A 16,273-nucleotide genomic window follows, 5' to 3' on the forward strand; every position below is an offset into this window, starting at 1 on the left:
CTTGCGCTCTGAGAAGGTTGCGAGTACCCGGTTTGATCCCCACTGCCTGCACTCTGGGTCCCTGAGCAAGACCCTTATCCCCTGATTGCTCCCCAGGCGCCACACAGTGGCCCACTGCTCCCCAAGGGGATGGGTTAAGATGCAGAAGTGAATTTCTCCATTGTGAGATCAATAAAGTTCAATTATTATTTATTATTATTATTATCACTGCCACGAGAAATATTATGCTATGGTCCATACCCGGACTGATGAAGGCTGATTCTTGCTGTATTGTTTCCGCTTTTATTTCCTGGCAGTGGTGCTAAAATGTCCCTTTTGCGATCTTTCAGCAGCTTTCCCATCGCGTTGGTCTTAAAACATGCCGCTCAATCATGCAGATCACCAGATTTACTCTTGATATCCTGACTCCACTTTCCATTCATGACAGCGCTTTCATCTTTCAGCAGATTTGTATTGAAGCGTGAGAAGCCGCTCCACATATAGATTGTATCAAAGACCTCATAGTGTTCACCTGTAGACAAAGTCGTGTGCTTTTCCAGAAGCTGTCTTACTCGCACACGTCTTTTTAACTCTGGCCACACATTTTTTTGTTTTTTACGGGATATAAATCCATGCCTAACAAAAAAAAAACAAAAAAAAAAAACAACTCTGTTAACCTAAACCCGCTTTATAACCTATTTGAGGGTATGCTTGGGGTCGGCGTTTCATTGCTTGTGCTCTGGCTTTAAGTTACGCACTGATATCTAGAGCGCCACCTTTCCCCGGCAGTGACATGCACAGCCTTTCTAATAATCAAGTATTTTATTTTTTTGTAATAGGGTGTTTTCACTGACGTCACTGGCCAACTTCCGGTCCGCCATATTGGGTGGCACACTTCCTTATCTCTAGTTGTCTTACACGTATTATCGTATCGCGAATGGATAAGTACGCCAGCACGCTAGAGCGACCAGATAAGGACGTATATCTGAGGAAATGTTCCGTGATCGACCATATGGACCCGTATGCCCTCCACGGTGCCTTGTTTAGCCGTAATCCAGATGATTGGCCAAATGTAGAGCACGGCGACATAGTGCATTACCTGGTGTTCAGTGAAAACCCTCTGCACACTCTTGAGGAAATGAGAGCTTACAAGGATCTAGAGGCTCACAACCAGTTCACATCTGGTTATGTACATCAAGGAAATCGCCATCATACGTGGACGGGTGAGTTTTAATAAGATGGTAAAAATGTAAACAATCCGACGCAAATGTGTTGCACCGCCCGCCGGCGGCGGGCGGTGCGCGAAGGCGCTTGGCTGCAAGGCCGATCGACGCCGCTCGCGGCTTTAATTATTTAAGCAGAACAATGACCAGTGCAAAATTAAGTTGTATTTACCGTATTGGCGCCGGTAGGAGCTGCAGATCATAAAGCCAGCAAACAGTGGGAACACAGCAACTCGTTCAAAGGTAAGCTGCGTACAGACGGGTTAGCACATGCTAACCGTTAGCGCTAACAACCACTCGCGCATGTAATGTACTTTTAACTTGCTGCTATGTGTTTCAAACGTTTAGAACACACTCTCATTGACATCGGGATACTGTGGAAAGTTATGTTCGGTCTTACAGCCGCGATCCAAGCGAGCCGACGATCTCTTTATCTCTGTAACTCGTTCAAAGGTAAGCTGCGCTCAGCCGGGTTAGCACATGCTAACCGTTAGCGCTAACAACAACTCGCGCATGTAATGTACTTTTAACTTGCTGCTATGTGTTTCAAACGTTTAGAACACACTCTCATTGACATCGGGATACTGTGGAAAGTTATGTTCGGTCGACTTACAGCCGCGATCCAAGCGAGCCGATGACTCTTTGTTATCGCTAACAGTTGTTCTCCGTGGTTGCGCCTCCAGGCAGGAAAGCGGTGGAAAATTAATCTGTTTCTATGTTTTTCCCATGGCGATCATGTGTTGCGCTGTTACAGCCCACAATACAGCAACGGTTTACCATGGTTGAAATCAAGTTAAGGTGAAATTAATCAAATTAAAACACGACTGAGAGAGGGAGTACAGTATGCGGTAGTAATAGGCAGTAGAGGCGGCGGAGGCAGTCAACACGACAGCCGTGGAAAGTAATAAGTCATAACGCCCAAGCCCTATTATTAATATATTCTTCTTATATGTTTTAAATACTTAACAGTTAATTACCTGTGACAAAGTGAGCACCGCAGACTCTGGCGTATTCCAGCTTAACACCGTCCAAATCGGACCTGGATATCCGTGTCAGCCATAGGTGACAGCGTTGTTCAGACAGCTGTTTTTTTTTTCACACTGATTCACTATTACGGCTGGTAGGCGATAGAAAGCGTTGATCTCCACCTCCACGGGCCGTGCAACCAACCATTAAACACGTTTTCCCCATTGTTCACTTCCAATACTGCCTAAGGCGTCATACAATGCAGGTCAACGGTGCGAAACGACTGCCACCCAATATGGCAGACGCGCTGAGTAGTCACGTGAGCGTGACGTCAGCTGAAAACACCCTATTACCGTATTCTGAGGACTCTACAAAAACAAATACTTTCCCAAGTTTACGGTGAAGCTAGAAAGAGACCCAATTACTGTATTGCATCAACAGTGAAGGCAATTATTACACGGTTCTAATAATACTCTCCTGGATACCGTAAATAGCACACTGTCCATTTCCCCTGCATTGTTTACATTGTTTTACATTGTTTACATTTCAATTGTTTACATAAATCGCTGCTGCATCTTTATCCTGAAATTTTGTGCAATTTACTGTGATTTTTTTCAAGCTGTATGCAAACGGAATTTCGTTCTGTATGCACTTTGTGCATACAAAATGACAAAGTTGTCTAAGTCTAATTAACTAACTGAATGGACATAAATAAAATAAAAAAATGTAATGTTCAGATTGCATCACAAATCATCATCAAGATGGAATGAGCAGAACTCCACCTGTTGAAGACAGTGGTTGAAAGGACACGATAGACCAATAAATCAGAGATGTCTTCATAAGCCTGATCATTTAATGCCCCAGAAAGCGCTGAGTAAAATGTAATAATGGTGACACCAACTAAATAACTTCATAACTCAAAGACCTGTTTGTTGCTTTGACCCAATTAGGTAGTAAGCTAAAATAAGAAGCAAGGCTGTCCGGACGTTTCGACTCAATTCTGTTTCTGCTCTCTTTCCCTGCTCTCAACACAGTGACGTCCACATGTACATGGGCCAGCCACCGGTCTACACCGCAGCCCCCGGCGCTATGGCTCCAGCAGACGGCCAGTCGTACCCAAACCCGGCCAGCGCCGCGGGCCTCGCACAGTGCACAGCTCCCGCAGGCATGGCGCAGACGGCAAACTACAGCGCCCCGTCAGGCACAAGCTTAGCACAGCCCTCAGACGTCCCGCAGGCCCAGTACTCAGAAAAAGCCCTGCTATAGGGCCCCCTCCTCCTCCTCCTCCTCCTCCTCCTCTTTACATATGGGATAAACAGACACGTCATCACCCCGTCGTAAGAAATAGCTCATTGTTGTTCCTGTTAAGAAGCGGCGGGGAGGTTTAAAAATTTCAACCACATCAGGAAAACACTGGCGGTTTGGTGTAGCTTGTGTTTTTATTTGGCAAATTCTCACATGTAAAACTACCGTTACTTCTGTCTGCTGCTCGTGGGCTGTTCATGGAGTGTTGACTTGAGCTCCCAAGTAGTTTTTGAAAGGTATTCATCTCTTCTTATTGATCATGTTTGCACATTTTGACCTCCTCAGATGTTGGAACATTCAGCCCGTTTTAGTTGGGCTGATTTATGTTTAGGTCGTGGTTAAAGTCTAAGCACCTGAGCTAAATCTGCCCACAATAGACTCACTTTTTGTGTACAAATTCTGACATTTAAGGATTCAACCATGTTAGATGTAAAGCTTTATAGGAATAACTAATTGTTACTTTCTTAATAGTTTTTTTTTCCCCCCTCAAAAAAGCTAAATAGATCCTTTAAAAAGGGTCTATGGTTCTGTTTTAGATGAATTTGTAAACAGAAGAAAAAAAAAAAAACACAATTTAAAATGTTTTCAAATCTGTTACATTTTTTAATATGATTGCAGTTGTTTTGACATGTAGACACACCTTACTCTTAGAGATTATAGTAGTTTAATCCTCTCACCAATATAGGTGCAACAATTTAAAAAAGTGAACCTCTTATTCACTCGATATACACCAAGCGATATGTTTTCAAGTATTCATTTCGGTTGATTTTGAAGATTACAGCTAATGAAGACCCAAGATTCAACTTGCTGCTAAATTGGAATATAACTTAAAAGCAACTTAAAACAAAGCAATTATTATTTGTAATACAAATTTCCCCCATAGTATCAAATAAGGTTTTGCTTCACAAGTCCAGTCAAGGCTGTGGTTATCACTGTTGCTAGTGTACACTTTTCTGCTGAACATTGTCCTTCCACTAAACTTTCCACTAAACGCTTGGATAGTGCTCTCTGTAAACAGCCTGCTTAAAAAATGACCGTGTGACGGACAACTGCCTAAGTAGATGTCTTCCTCTTGGTTATGTAGGCCGTAACATGCCCAGCAACCTCACATTTCCTTATTTCATTGGTACTAGGTACTAATTGATCGTTCTTATAAACTACAGTTTAGGTTTGAGTTTAGGTTTAAGCCGTAATCATCAAAATGAACAGAAACAAACACTACCGAGATGTATCTATGTATGACTATTAGAATTTATCCCAAATTTCGGATTCCTTAATAACATTGTCAGGTCTCTGTAAAGAAAACAGTTTGACCAAATGGAGTAAACGAGTGTAACTACTGTGTAATACCATTTAATTTTAGATGATGCACATAAAACATGCGAAAACCACAGCAGTACTTTTACAATACTATTAATAGACCTGCATCTGTGGACTGTAAAACACTAACATAGAGATGAATTAAGTAAGATACAATAATCTCATCCACTACAGCCAATTACAGTCCCATTAATGCTATAGAAAGGGTGTCCCCACCACCCAACCACTTATTTTCTACTTTTTTTTAATTTTATTTAAATCCAGACTCTAAACTGAAAATATTGTGTTCCAGCCAATCTTTCACAAGTGTCATCAACTTTTTACAAGTACTGAAAACTGAAGCCACTTTGATTTTTCTTGAAGGGAAAGGAGCAGAGCGCAAGCATGCACGTGACACTTGTATATACTGTACTGAAGTAGACCCCATGAGGTTGGCTGTATGTTGGCACAGCTCTGGATGTTTTCTCAAAGCCCCCCAAAAAGCTGAACCCTGCTGTTCTTGCATGCCCCTGGTGGATTAACCGTGTACAGCCATCCCCAAATGCGCGTTTTCCTATTCAAGCCAAGCAGTTTTGCATCCTTTGTCAGCAGCGGGGGGGTGCAGGCCTCTGTGACCATCAGGGCTTTGCTAACATGCGTGCACCACCGACTTGGCTGCATAAGGGGAGAACTCCATTGATTTTTAAAGCATCTCTTATGCCAATGTTGTTTATTTTTTTTATTTTATTTTTCTCTGTAGTGCTTTCTAATTTATGTTTAATTATTATGATGACATTTTTAATGAAGTATTGCAGGATGTATGTATTCAAAGAATAGAGTGGGATGTGCGATATTCTGCCTAACCTGGTTGTATATTTCAGATGAGAACCTGGACAGTTCTCTCTCCTTGTACTGTAGGTTTAATGTTAACATTGGAACTGACTGAACTCGAGGCCCGCCATGTGTTTTCTGTCACTTCTCAGACTCGTGCTGACACTGAGGGAGGTATAATCTGATGAAGAGGCATTAGTTTGGGATAATGTTTAGTTGCTTTCTCTTGCCCAGCGTTTAATGATGCATTTAGTGTGTTTATTAGTACTGAATAATTTATATGGCTACTACATGTAGCAAGTCTTTTGAGAAGGATTTGATGTTTGGAGAAACACGTTTTCAATAAGCTAATAAAATGGGAAATTAACAGTGTTTGTGTGTTATATTTAATTGTGCTCTGTGAAGGAAATTTGAAGTTCAAATGCTGAAGTAAAATTTTAGAGTTGGGACAAGTTTCAGGACTCTGGTGACAAATGTTCCTCGTTTTGTTTTCTCTCCGAGTGTCTGGTTTCAAATGCCTAATGTCTTGCCATCCACGTGCTGATTTAGGCTTAAGTTCTTAGACTCCGTCTTTGACGATTTAACTTAAACGTCGACGTTGTTGAGACAAACTAAATGAGTCACTATTTTGCTGCCTTCAGTTTAAAGTAAGAAAATCTACTCTGTTCAACCATAGCGGCTTTCTGGGACCATGGGAGCCAGTTTGTTGTCATGCGCCTACAGCCCTGATGTAACTTTTCTTTATTTTTGTACAGGATTTTGCTGCTTTTTTTTTTTTTTTTTAAGGTTTTCTCCATCGTCATCATACAGGTTCTGTCCAAACTGGTACTCTGCTGTTTCTGTGTATTCTTTTAACCATACCTACTGATTGGCATTCACAATAAAACCAGGCCAAGTGTACAGAGCAATGTGTGTATTATTTGCTTTCTTTCCTGCTTAAGATTAATATTCATGATATGTATGATAGTGCTCACTGCCCAGGAGTTGCTTCCATCATGGGGTTGCATTTGGGCTAGAAAATTAAGAAAGAAGGGGTGCCTTTTGTCCCTTAGGTGAGCTTTTGTTGATTTTATTTTACTTTTTGTATTGGAAGTTAATGGGACTTTAAATCCCCTCCTTTGTTGTGCTTTAAAAATAATCTGTTCAGAAAACAAAAATCCCATTACAATTGATATTACACAAGTGCTGTACTCTGACTTCACTGGTCAAAAGATTGTAGGTCCCCTACTAAAGATCTTCCTATGGCAAGTGGAAACATTTGGAAAAACTAAGGCAGCTATTTTTCAATATGTTAAATGGCAATGGCTAATATTCAAAATCTGTTGCATATTGGCCTATTTTACCAGCCTGTACTTTGGAAAAACATGTGAAGCATAATAATCGAAAATGCCATTTACGTAACTAGTCTAAATAGAATTTCACTCTTATTTTCTTAGCTTCGATGTAAGTTTGTTTTTTATATATATAGAAGTCTGGAGACTGTAAAGTCTTCTTTATGTCAAATTTACAAATTAGAGACTTATAAATCAAAATATGAATGTTTCGTGTGGTTTACCTCTCCAGCATCAATAGATTGTTCACACACCTTTAATGTAATAATTTACACATTTCTTTATGAAAAAACACCTAAAAGGCACAAACACTGCTAAAACTGTCTGCTTCCTTGAAAATATTAATATTTCTATTCAGTTTGTCATATTTGATAAGAAATTGGGTCCTTTCCTAACATGGTTTCTAAATCATAAATTTAGTAATTAGATCCATGTCTGTCATTTATATTCAGTTATGACCTTCCTACTCAACAAACTTCTTTTTTATCTCTTCTATTTTTTTTTTTTTTTTGTATCCAATTTAACAGCTTCTGGATAGCAGCAGCAGCAACAGCAGCAAAAAACAAAAGTGAAACCCTCCTAAATCTAAATTTAAAATTGTATCAAATAACAGACACCTCCGACATACCTTCTTACTTTTTTCCCCTTAAAGATCTGTACTCTGCTCTCCATGTAAGAATTATAGAAATGTTAATATTCAAGCTTAATGTAATAAAAAAAACTAAAACATTGGATTTATATACATATATTGTGTACAGATGTGTTTAAATTAAAATGCTACGTATATTAAGAGTTTTCTTTATCGTTCCTTTTTTTTTCTTCAACAACTGTATTCTCTTTGCCACTAGATGGAGACCAGGTAAAAGACGAAGCTGCTGGGACTTTTAGCCGTGGCATTTGGGCAATCATTCGCTTTTCATTCTCATTCCTTTTAAATCATGTAACCTAAACAAAAATACAAAGCTGTAATCTGAACAAAAAAAGCGGGCAAAGCTGTCAGGACACGCCTGAGCTCAGTATAACTGTCCTTTTTTTTTAAATGCTTTTTGCATAATTCAAATTATGCAAAAATAATGCAATTACTCCCTCAAGTTATAGGATAAGGATTGCTTCTGTTTTAGAAGCTGTAAAAACATAAGTGCGACCAGCTCATTAGTTCGACAGTAAAACAATACAACCTCCGGTGCAGTGTAAGCAGCGTGCAGAGTTCAACAGCCCCGCAGGCTCGTCCAGAGGGCGAACATTGTCAAAGTCCTCAGCTGCCATTTCAAAGCAGCCACCAGTGTTCAGGGATCATGCCCTCAGGGAAGACGGTCAAGCTCATCGTGTACGAGGTGCTGCAGTTTGCAGCTCTCGTTGTCCCCGTCTTCGTAATCATGGAGAGATTCGCCGGCCTCATAAGAGACGTGAAAGGTCGGGATGTGACGGGCTACTGGCTCGTGGTGGCAGCGTCTATTGCCTATGTGACCTCTGCCACCCTGCTGGTGTGGGTTCCTCTCAAGTACGTGACCCTGAGGAAGCGGAGATTCATCTCGGAGATCACACAGTGGTGAGTTACAGTCGTTTATCTTCAGTTGTCTAAGTGGCCATTGGAATGAATCTGAGATGAAGATCAAAGTAGTAATACTGAAGAAAAAAAAATCAAAAAAACGTTTCATGCACTGTGAATACTTTTTGAGTCCTCTGTTCAGGGTTCCTAAAATATTCTGCTCAAAAGGCAAAGAGTGACGCAGAATGATCCCTGCAGGTTATTGCAGCTGGTTGACTTTGAACGTCACAGCTTAAAATACAGCCTGTTAAAGCTATGATTTTTCAAATCTTCACATATTACCTTTGTTCAGATAAAGGTGAGACTGTAAACGGTATAATAATTAAAAAGTATCAGGACTAATTTAGTGGTCAGTTTTATCAGGTGTATCAAGTAAGGCAAAGAACATTTGATGCATATGGTATCTATCATAAGTGATAATGTCACTATTCAGTGAAAACACATTTATATTCCGTGAACCTTTTAACATTTTTGTATGGTTCAAATACAAACCTCAGTGTATGTTATGGGTACTTTATGCAATATACCAACACCAAGTAGGACATACTACATACTGAGGTTAAAGGTAAATTATAATTGTACTTCAAAAAATGCATATATTTGTATTCAACACCCTTTAATCTGATACCTCTGTATAAAATTTGGTGCAACCAATGCCTTTAGAAGTCACTTAATTTGTAAACAGGGTGGAACTGTGTGTAAAATATTTTCAAGCATATAGGTGCTCTGTGGTTGAGGGCTTAGAGGTTAGGTGGAGAACATTATTGGACAGACAGCATAATAAAGGCCAAGGCACACAGCGGCTACCCTAAAGCACACAGAAGTTACTGCAGGCCAAATTATGTGTTTTATGTCTCTGCTTTTGACCACAAAAAAGAAAAAAACTGCTCTTATTCTTGCAATTTAAAGCCAAAATCAAATAACCACTTGCTTGTTTTTTTGTTAAGTTACAGAACAAAATTCCAAACTCTTAACACCACATAGGGGCGACTGTGGCTTGATAGGTTGAGTAGTTGTCTGGCAACCAGAAGGTTGTGGGTTCGATTCCAGCTTCCCCTTGCCACATGTCTATGTGCCCTTGGGCAAGGCACTTAACCCCATGTTGCCTACCGAGCTGTGTCTCGGTGTATAAATGTGTGTGCGTTAGTGAGAGTGACTGGGTGAATGTGGCTATAGTGTACAGCGCTTTGGGTGGTCAGCATGACTGGAAAAGCGCTATATAAGTTCAGTCCATTTACCATTTACATCAAGAGGTTTCTAACTCATTATCCTAAAATAGGAAAACGTAGGCCACAGAAGGAGAGCTATTATTAAAGAAGCAACATCGAGGCACATGGTAACTTTGGAGGAGCTGCTGAGATCCTCTGCACAGGGTGGAGTTGTGTTTGGCTGTTTACTCCTCTCTTTTTATGAGAGCATGGCAAGAAGTAAAACGTTCTTAAAAGAAAACCAGTAAGTTATGTTTGCAACATGCACCAAGTTATGTTGGGGACTTGGGTTCAAATCACGGTTTGGTCTCATGAAGGGCAAGCTGGGGTAAAAACTTTGCCATGTCTGTGTGCAAGTTGTAGTGATTTGCTGTGGTGACCCCTGAACCAGGGAGCAGCCAGGATACTTACTTAGTTATGCTGGGGAAACAGCAAACATGTGGAAGTAAGTGCTCTGGTCAGATGAGACCAAAACCGAACTTGTGTAATGCCAAATACCTAATTTGGAAAAGAACTAACCCTGTACATCAACCTGAGAACACTGTCCATCCTGTGAAACATGGCGGTGGCAGCAATATGCTGTGGGAATGCTTGACTTCAACATTGACATGGAGTTTGGTCGAAGTTGAATGGATGATGGATGGAGACAATACTGGACAATCTTGGATAAAAACGAATGTTTAGATAAGATATATTTATATAAAAAAGCACTATATGCTCTTTTTCTTGCACTTCACAATTATGACCTAGTTTGTGTTTGTCTATCACATGAAATGCCAATAACATTAAGGTTTGTGGTTGAAATGTGGCAACATGGAAAATAAGCTCAAGGGGTTGCAATACTTGTTCAAAGGACTGCATCCTCTGGTCTGCTGTGGATATCACCTGTATTTAGCGCTAATTTACAATACATCCCATAAAAAGCCTATAGTCAAGGTTGTAGTTCTGTCTTGTTCACCCAAAGACAGTTCATGGTATTGATTGAGTTTGTTAAAAACGCTGAAGTCGGACCACATGGCCATTCCTACACTTACAATGGCCAGGATGCCGTACATTAATGAATGATCAAATCGTATTACTAAATCTTTATCATATTTCGATGATACTAACAAGACTAATCTTATTCACTTTTCAGGAGACCGACAGCACTGGCATATCTCCTCCTGTCAACGCTGCCTTGTTTTGCAATTCTAATAGCCAGCTCCAAGGTAATGGCATCGAGACTGACTGCCATCTCTGTGATGTGCCTGTTTTGTTCTGTCATGCTCCAGTTGGGTCCTTGAAGAGGCTCATATTTTCTTTAAACAGCCCATTTGAGGCCCAAACCTGCAGTACGACCCTCAATTTGTAGACGACAAATTGATCTTCATGGGTGCTATAACTGCTTATAGCAGTTTATGGTCAATATGACGCACTGACAACTATTCTCTCCTTGCGTTTGCAAGATTTACAAGTCTACAGAGACCTTTTTTTTAACATTTCCTTTTCAGAATTGGAAGTTTTTTTTAAATGAAATTCTTTTTAAATGGTAAAATCATGTGTGGAATCAAAATACACAGATAAGGTATGTATAATTTGTAGATACCTGTAAATACCTGAAAACCAGAGGAATTTTCAACTGTTGCCAAGTAAATAAAGCAGCCAGTCTCACATTTTATTAGGTTTATATTTAAAATGTGGTTCAGATTACATTTTCAACTATTTCAGATACTAAATTCAGTGTCAAATTGAAATCAGTCCTCTCTTATGGCTCCAGATAAATCTGACAGTAATAGCTAACACAAGTTTACCTTGCTGCTCTTATGTGTGTTAAAGTATAATGTTTAATGAAAGAACTGGTAAGTATTTAAAACAGCCTAATGACAAGTTTGTAGATTGGGACACACAAAAGACAAAAAAAAAAAATTGCCAAATGTCTATTCCACTTTTGAATGTGCTAAGTAATTATAGCTGCCGGCTTAATGTAGAATCATATTTGCTACTGAATTGTATACACAAGGAACTGAGAATGGACCAAATTCACTGTTGAATAGTGATGTACTCGTCTCTCTTGGTACTGAACAGGACTTTGGCACCATTACAACTAAAAACAGGGCAGTGAAAATGTCACGAGACTCTGCTGTCTGTTTTAGATACTCAGTAACGGATAATAAGGAAAAACAGGTTTTCCATTAACCAAGAATTTAATGGCATCCGTCACCCTGAGCTGAATAAACAAGAAAAACAAACAAAAAGATGCAGGTCATTGGGAAACTGTTTTCTTTGACATTTTGATCCTAGACTATCTGAAACTTAAGGTAGACCTATATCACGTTTAGGTCTACAACATACAAACAATAAATGTTTGTATGTTGTTGCAGTTCTCCATTTCAGGGTAATCATTGTCAGCAGCTTCTTTGTAATGATGGTGTAGTTAAATACATCCAAACCTAGAATGTAACAACTTTTTTTTTGAGTCGGTGCAAAAGTCGTAATGAAAAGTTTCTGTTTAACTTCTTTGTGGGCTCTTGTGATTTCAAATAAATACATTTGTAGTATTACTGAGTTAACAGCTTGAATGTCTTCTCAGGAAGTCCTCTCACATTCAATCAGTTATTGAACTGCGCTGATTTTATATACTTGGTGGAAATAATTAAGGTTTGTTGAAATTTTCACAGCTCAGAAATAATTCAAATTTCATTTCTGCATTTTCTGTGCGTGTGTGTGCTCTTGTACTTGTAGCTGAGTGAGAACATTTTTTTTGCTAATTTTGCTAGTAAAGTGAGGATTTTGATGTAAAGTGAGAAATTTTATCGATCCTCCATTTTTTCTGGGCTAGGGGTTATGTTAAGAACTAAGGCGTCAATTACGTTTAGGGCGGGGTGAGGGTTAGGTCATAGGCTTGAAAATGAATGTAAGTCTAGGCACGGCCCTCACCTTGTATTGTGTACGTGTGTCTGTATGTGTGTGTGGGTGGGGGGTGTGGGGTGGAGGGGAATGAACCACAAGACTTCTGTATCAGTGTTTTCACAATTACAGATCTCACAATAATTAGTGGAGTCTTTCTTGTAGTGTTCTGACGTCCGCTCACCTGCTGTTGTTGTTTTCTACTTAATATGAGATTCATATTTAAGCGTACTTTTTGTGATCAAGAATGGCCCAAAGAAAGAGGACATATAGCAGTTGCGTCTTCCCCATCTTGTTTTGTGAACAAATGGCAGCATAAGCCTTGCTTGTTTGGCCTTTGGTTTCTTATTACCGCCACCCGCTGGACTGGAGGGGGTTTTCTTCATGACTTCCCATACACCATTAGGCTGATTTAAATAAATTTCCCATGGCCTTTCAGGGCAATGGAGACCGAAACCACACACAAAAAAGGGATATTTATTTTATTTATTTTTTACTCTGGTTTAAAAAAGAAAAAGAAAAATGAAATCCTATGTATTTAATTCTCTGTACTCTCAATGGAAAAGGGGATCTATTGAGTCAGCCATGAGCTTTTCTCTGTCCCAAACTAAGGTAAAATGGGAGGCTATTGGCTATGGATCGGCTGAAATTAGGTCATGGACAGGACAATGATGTCAAATAGAGTAAATCTGCGACAAAGTGCTGCAAAGGCCCGATCGAAGTCCTGGTTTACATTCTGTGGTCAGACCTTGAAAGAGCAGTGTCATAGGAAATGTGTTTTAAGGATTGTCCAAACTCCTTCCATGTGATACAGTCTCAAATTCATCCAGGAAATGACTACTACATGTTGTTCCTGCTAAAGTTGTTTTACAAGCAACAATTTACTGTAAACTGTTTCCGCACATAACTTTATATTTCCACCAACTCAGGAAATTAGAATCTAAGCGACAGTCTCATCATATATTGCTCTGCTGTTTTACAACCGAAATCAAGAAAACCCACAATAAAAGACCTTTCTTTAGTGAATTCACCTCTGAAAATTATTGAGCAGTTTCATTGAGGAAAACCTTAATATTCATTTTGCTGTTATTACATTATAGGTCCAGCTGGACAGTGGGCAAAGGTTTGACCATTTCGCAGAGCTGCCTGTTTCCTTGGTTCTATTCTCCCTGATTTGTGTGGATATCATAGAGAGGATACGACCCCACAGGCTCATGGGTAGTGGTAAGGCTTTAACTTTTACTCCACATAACCCTCTTTTATTTCTTATATTTAGACTCATGTAACAAGTGTTTTCAACATGGCAAGATAGGAAACAGTGTGACAATAACTTAAAAAGAAATACATATTTATATTTCAGTGCCAATAAAGGCACTGCAACATGTTTACAAAGCCAAATGATCTCTATTTTTTTTTTCCTTCCTGAACAAAACGTTATACATAAGTTTGGTCCTCAGGTTCTGCTGTTGTTTCTCTGTGTTTTTCCCATTTTTGTTTAGCAAAAAACTAATCATTGTCATATTGTCATATGCTAAACTGTAATCAAACATCACAGTATCCTGTTAGGCGTTTTGTGTAACATCTAGGCTTGTCATTTGCAGCTAACCATATGAATTCTGACTTCGACGTGTCAAGGCCTGTTCTGACCCACCTGAAGCAGGTGACCAGTGTTTCGGGCCAGCTGCCCGCTGAGGAAGGCCAGAACGGTGCGATCCCAGACCAGGCAGAGGCCAGAAATGGCAGCACAATCAACAGAAGGGAGGATCTCACCGAGTCTCCTTATAGCACGCGGCCAACCGCTGCCTACCTGTACTCCTCATCCCCACGCCCTGTGCCTTACTCAGGTCCTCTAAGGTTCCTGTGGAGGAAAGATGGACGGTCGGAGGTGTTCGTGGAGTGCTTCTTGTTCTGGCTGGACGTCGTGGAGCTGGTACGAGTTGCAGGGGAGCCGTTAGTTTTCTACTCGGCTTGGGTGTTCCCAGTTTACATCCTGGCTTTCCTTTCTTCTCTCCGGATGGTCATTTCTCCCCAGAGCTCCTTGCTGTCGTTTGCTGGCGTCATGCTGCAGGATCTTCCTTTCTTCGTCGTTCGGGTTGCACTGATCGCTGTGTTTGGTTTTGTGACACCCTTGTTGTATCCTCTGAAAAATTTCCTGGTGAGCTTAACTTTTATCTACTTCACATGGATAGCCAAGCTGAAGATATTTAAAAGGCACAGCATGTTTTGAGGAGGAGTAATGAAGGGACCATCTCATCTATGGACATTATTGAACTGAAAGAGCAGGACTATCGACTCCTGCAGAAATACCATTTGTGTAATTACCAATCTAACAATTTAGAAAGTTGTCTCGACATGTTATAAGTGTTTTAACTTTAATGACATGTCAAAAACATTCCTTTCCTTAAATTTCTATATCTCCTTAAAAAGTGTTGATACCCTTTGAACTTTTTCACATTTCATCAAGTTGCAATCAAGTCAAACCTAAGTGGATTTTATATGACAGACCTACAGTGGTGTGAACAAGTGTTCGCCACCCTTCCTGATTCTTTTTTTTTTTTTGCATGTTTGTCACACTTAAAGGGACAGTGTGTAACTAATTTGGCTTTTAATTAGCAAACATCAAGTATTGCTTTTATAAATACATATTCTGGCAAAGTCTAATAACATCACATCAAATATGAAAGCGTTCTCATAGCATAGAATTAGTGGGGATTCAAAACAGATGCAGAGGTTTCAGACTTTAAAGACAGTAAAGTTTATTTTAGCCATTATGTTAGAAACAGGGTAGTGTAGTCCAGCAACTACTTGGATCGTTTGTTCGTCACCCTCTCCATCTAGTATGTGTGTACGAGGAGGGATATCAGCCAGATGGTTTACTGTCTGTAGTGCAGCAGCCAAACCGGGTCCCTTTTCTTGTGCTTATAGTCACTTTTTTAGAACCCAAATAAGTGAATGCTTGTTCAGAAACAAGCCCAAAAACAAGCAGACTTGCCAACAGTGCCAGTAACCATTTCACACAATGACTGTAAATATTAACTATTCACAGTAGCTAAACCCAGAGGACATGCTTACATTGTCACATTTATGATATGCTGCGGCTTCTGGAGCAATTACTCGCTAGATGGCGAGGTGATTCATTTGCCGTGTGAAACCCAGACCTCATTACTGCCACACCTGTTCTCTTGGTTGAGAACAGGTCTGGCAGTAATCACTTAAATAGGACCTGCCTGACAAAGTGAAGCACACCAAAAGATCCTCAAAAGCTAAACATCATGGCGAGATCCAGAAAGATTCAGGAACAAATGAGAAGGTAATTGAGATATATCAGTCTGGAAAGGGTTACAATGCCATTTTTTAAGCTTCGGGACTCCAGGGAACCACAGTGGGAATCATTATCCACAAATGGTGAAAACATGGAACAGTTTTGAACCTTCCCAGTAGAGGCCGGCTGACCAAAAGTTACCCCAAGAGTACAGCGACGGCTCATCCAAGAAGTGACAAAAGACCTCACAACAACATCCAAAGCACTGTTTCACTTGCCTCAGTTAAGGTCAGAGTTCATACTCCCACCATAAGAAAGAGACCGGGGAGAAAATGGCCTGCATGGTGGAGGTCCAGGACAAAAACCACGGCTGAGCAAAAAGAACATTAAGGCTCATCTCAGTTTTTTTCGAGAACACATCTTGATGATCCCCA

General features: G+C 40.1%; 2 protein-coding genes across 3 annotated transcripts in view; both read left to right on the top strand.

Annotated features, from left to right (window-relative positions):
* The window catches only part of LOC105920337, a 73,364-nt gene extending 66,856 nt beyond the window's left edge, over positions 1-6,508 (top strand). The window contains exon 25 of the mRNA XM_036137781.1: positions 3,203-6,508. Coding sequence (XP_035993674.1) covers positions 3,203-3,434 — 232 coding nt within the window. The 3' untranslated portion in view covers positions 3,435-6,508. The remainder of the gene's footprint in view (positions 1-3,202) is intronic.
* A 1,646-nt stretch (positions 6,509-8,154) lies between these two features.
* On the top strand, positions 8,155-15,097 carry si:dkey-32m20.1 (transmembrane protein 236). 2 transcript variants are annotated; one of them, XM_036137753.1, is made up of 5 exons: positions 8,155-8,483; positions 10,827-10,899; positions 13,678-13,801; positions 14,179-14,507; positions 14,610-15,097. In XM_036137753.1, exons 1-5 carry the CDS (start codon positions 8,230-8,232, stop codon positions 14,802-14,804), a joined length of 975 nt encoding a protein of 324 aa, XP_035993646.1. In that variant the 5' UTR covers positions 8,155-8,229; the 3' UTR covers positions 14,805-15,097. The 2 variants fall into 2 exon arrangements, with proteins under 2 accessions (XP_035993646.1, XP_035993645.1); XM_036137752.1 differs by having other exon boundaries at positions 14,179-15,097.
* Positions 15,098-16,273: the final 1,176 nt, after the last annotated feature.

The sequence above is a fragment of the Fundulus heteroclitus genome, chromosome 6 (genome assembly GCF_011125445.2).
Source record: "Fundulus heteroclitus isolate FHET01 chromosome 6, MU-UCD_Fhet_4.1, whole genome shotgun sequence".
NCBI lineage: Eukaryota > Metazoa > Chordata > Actinopteri > Cyprinodontiformes > Fundulidae > Fundulus > Fundulus heteroclitus.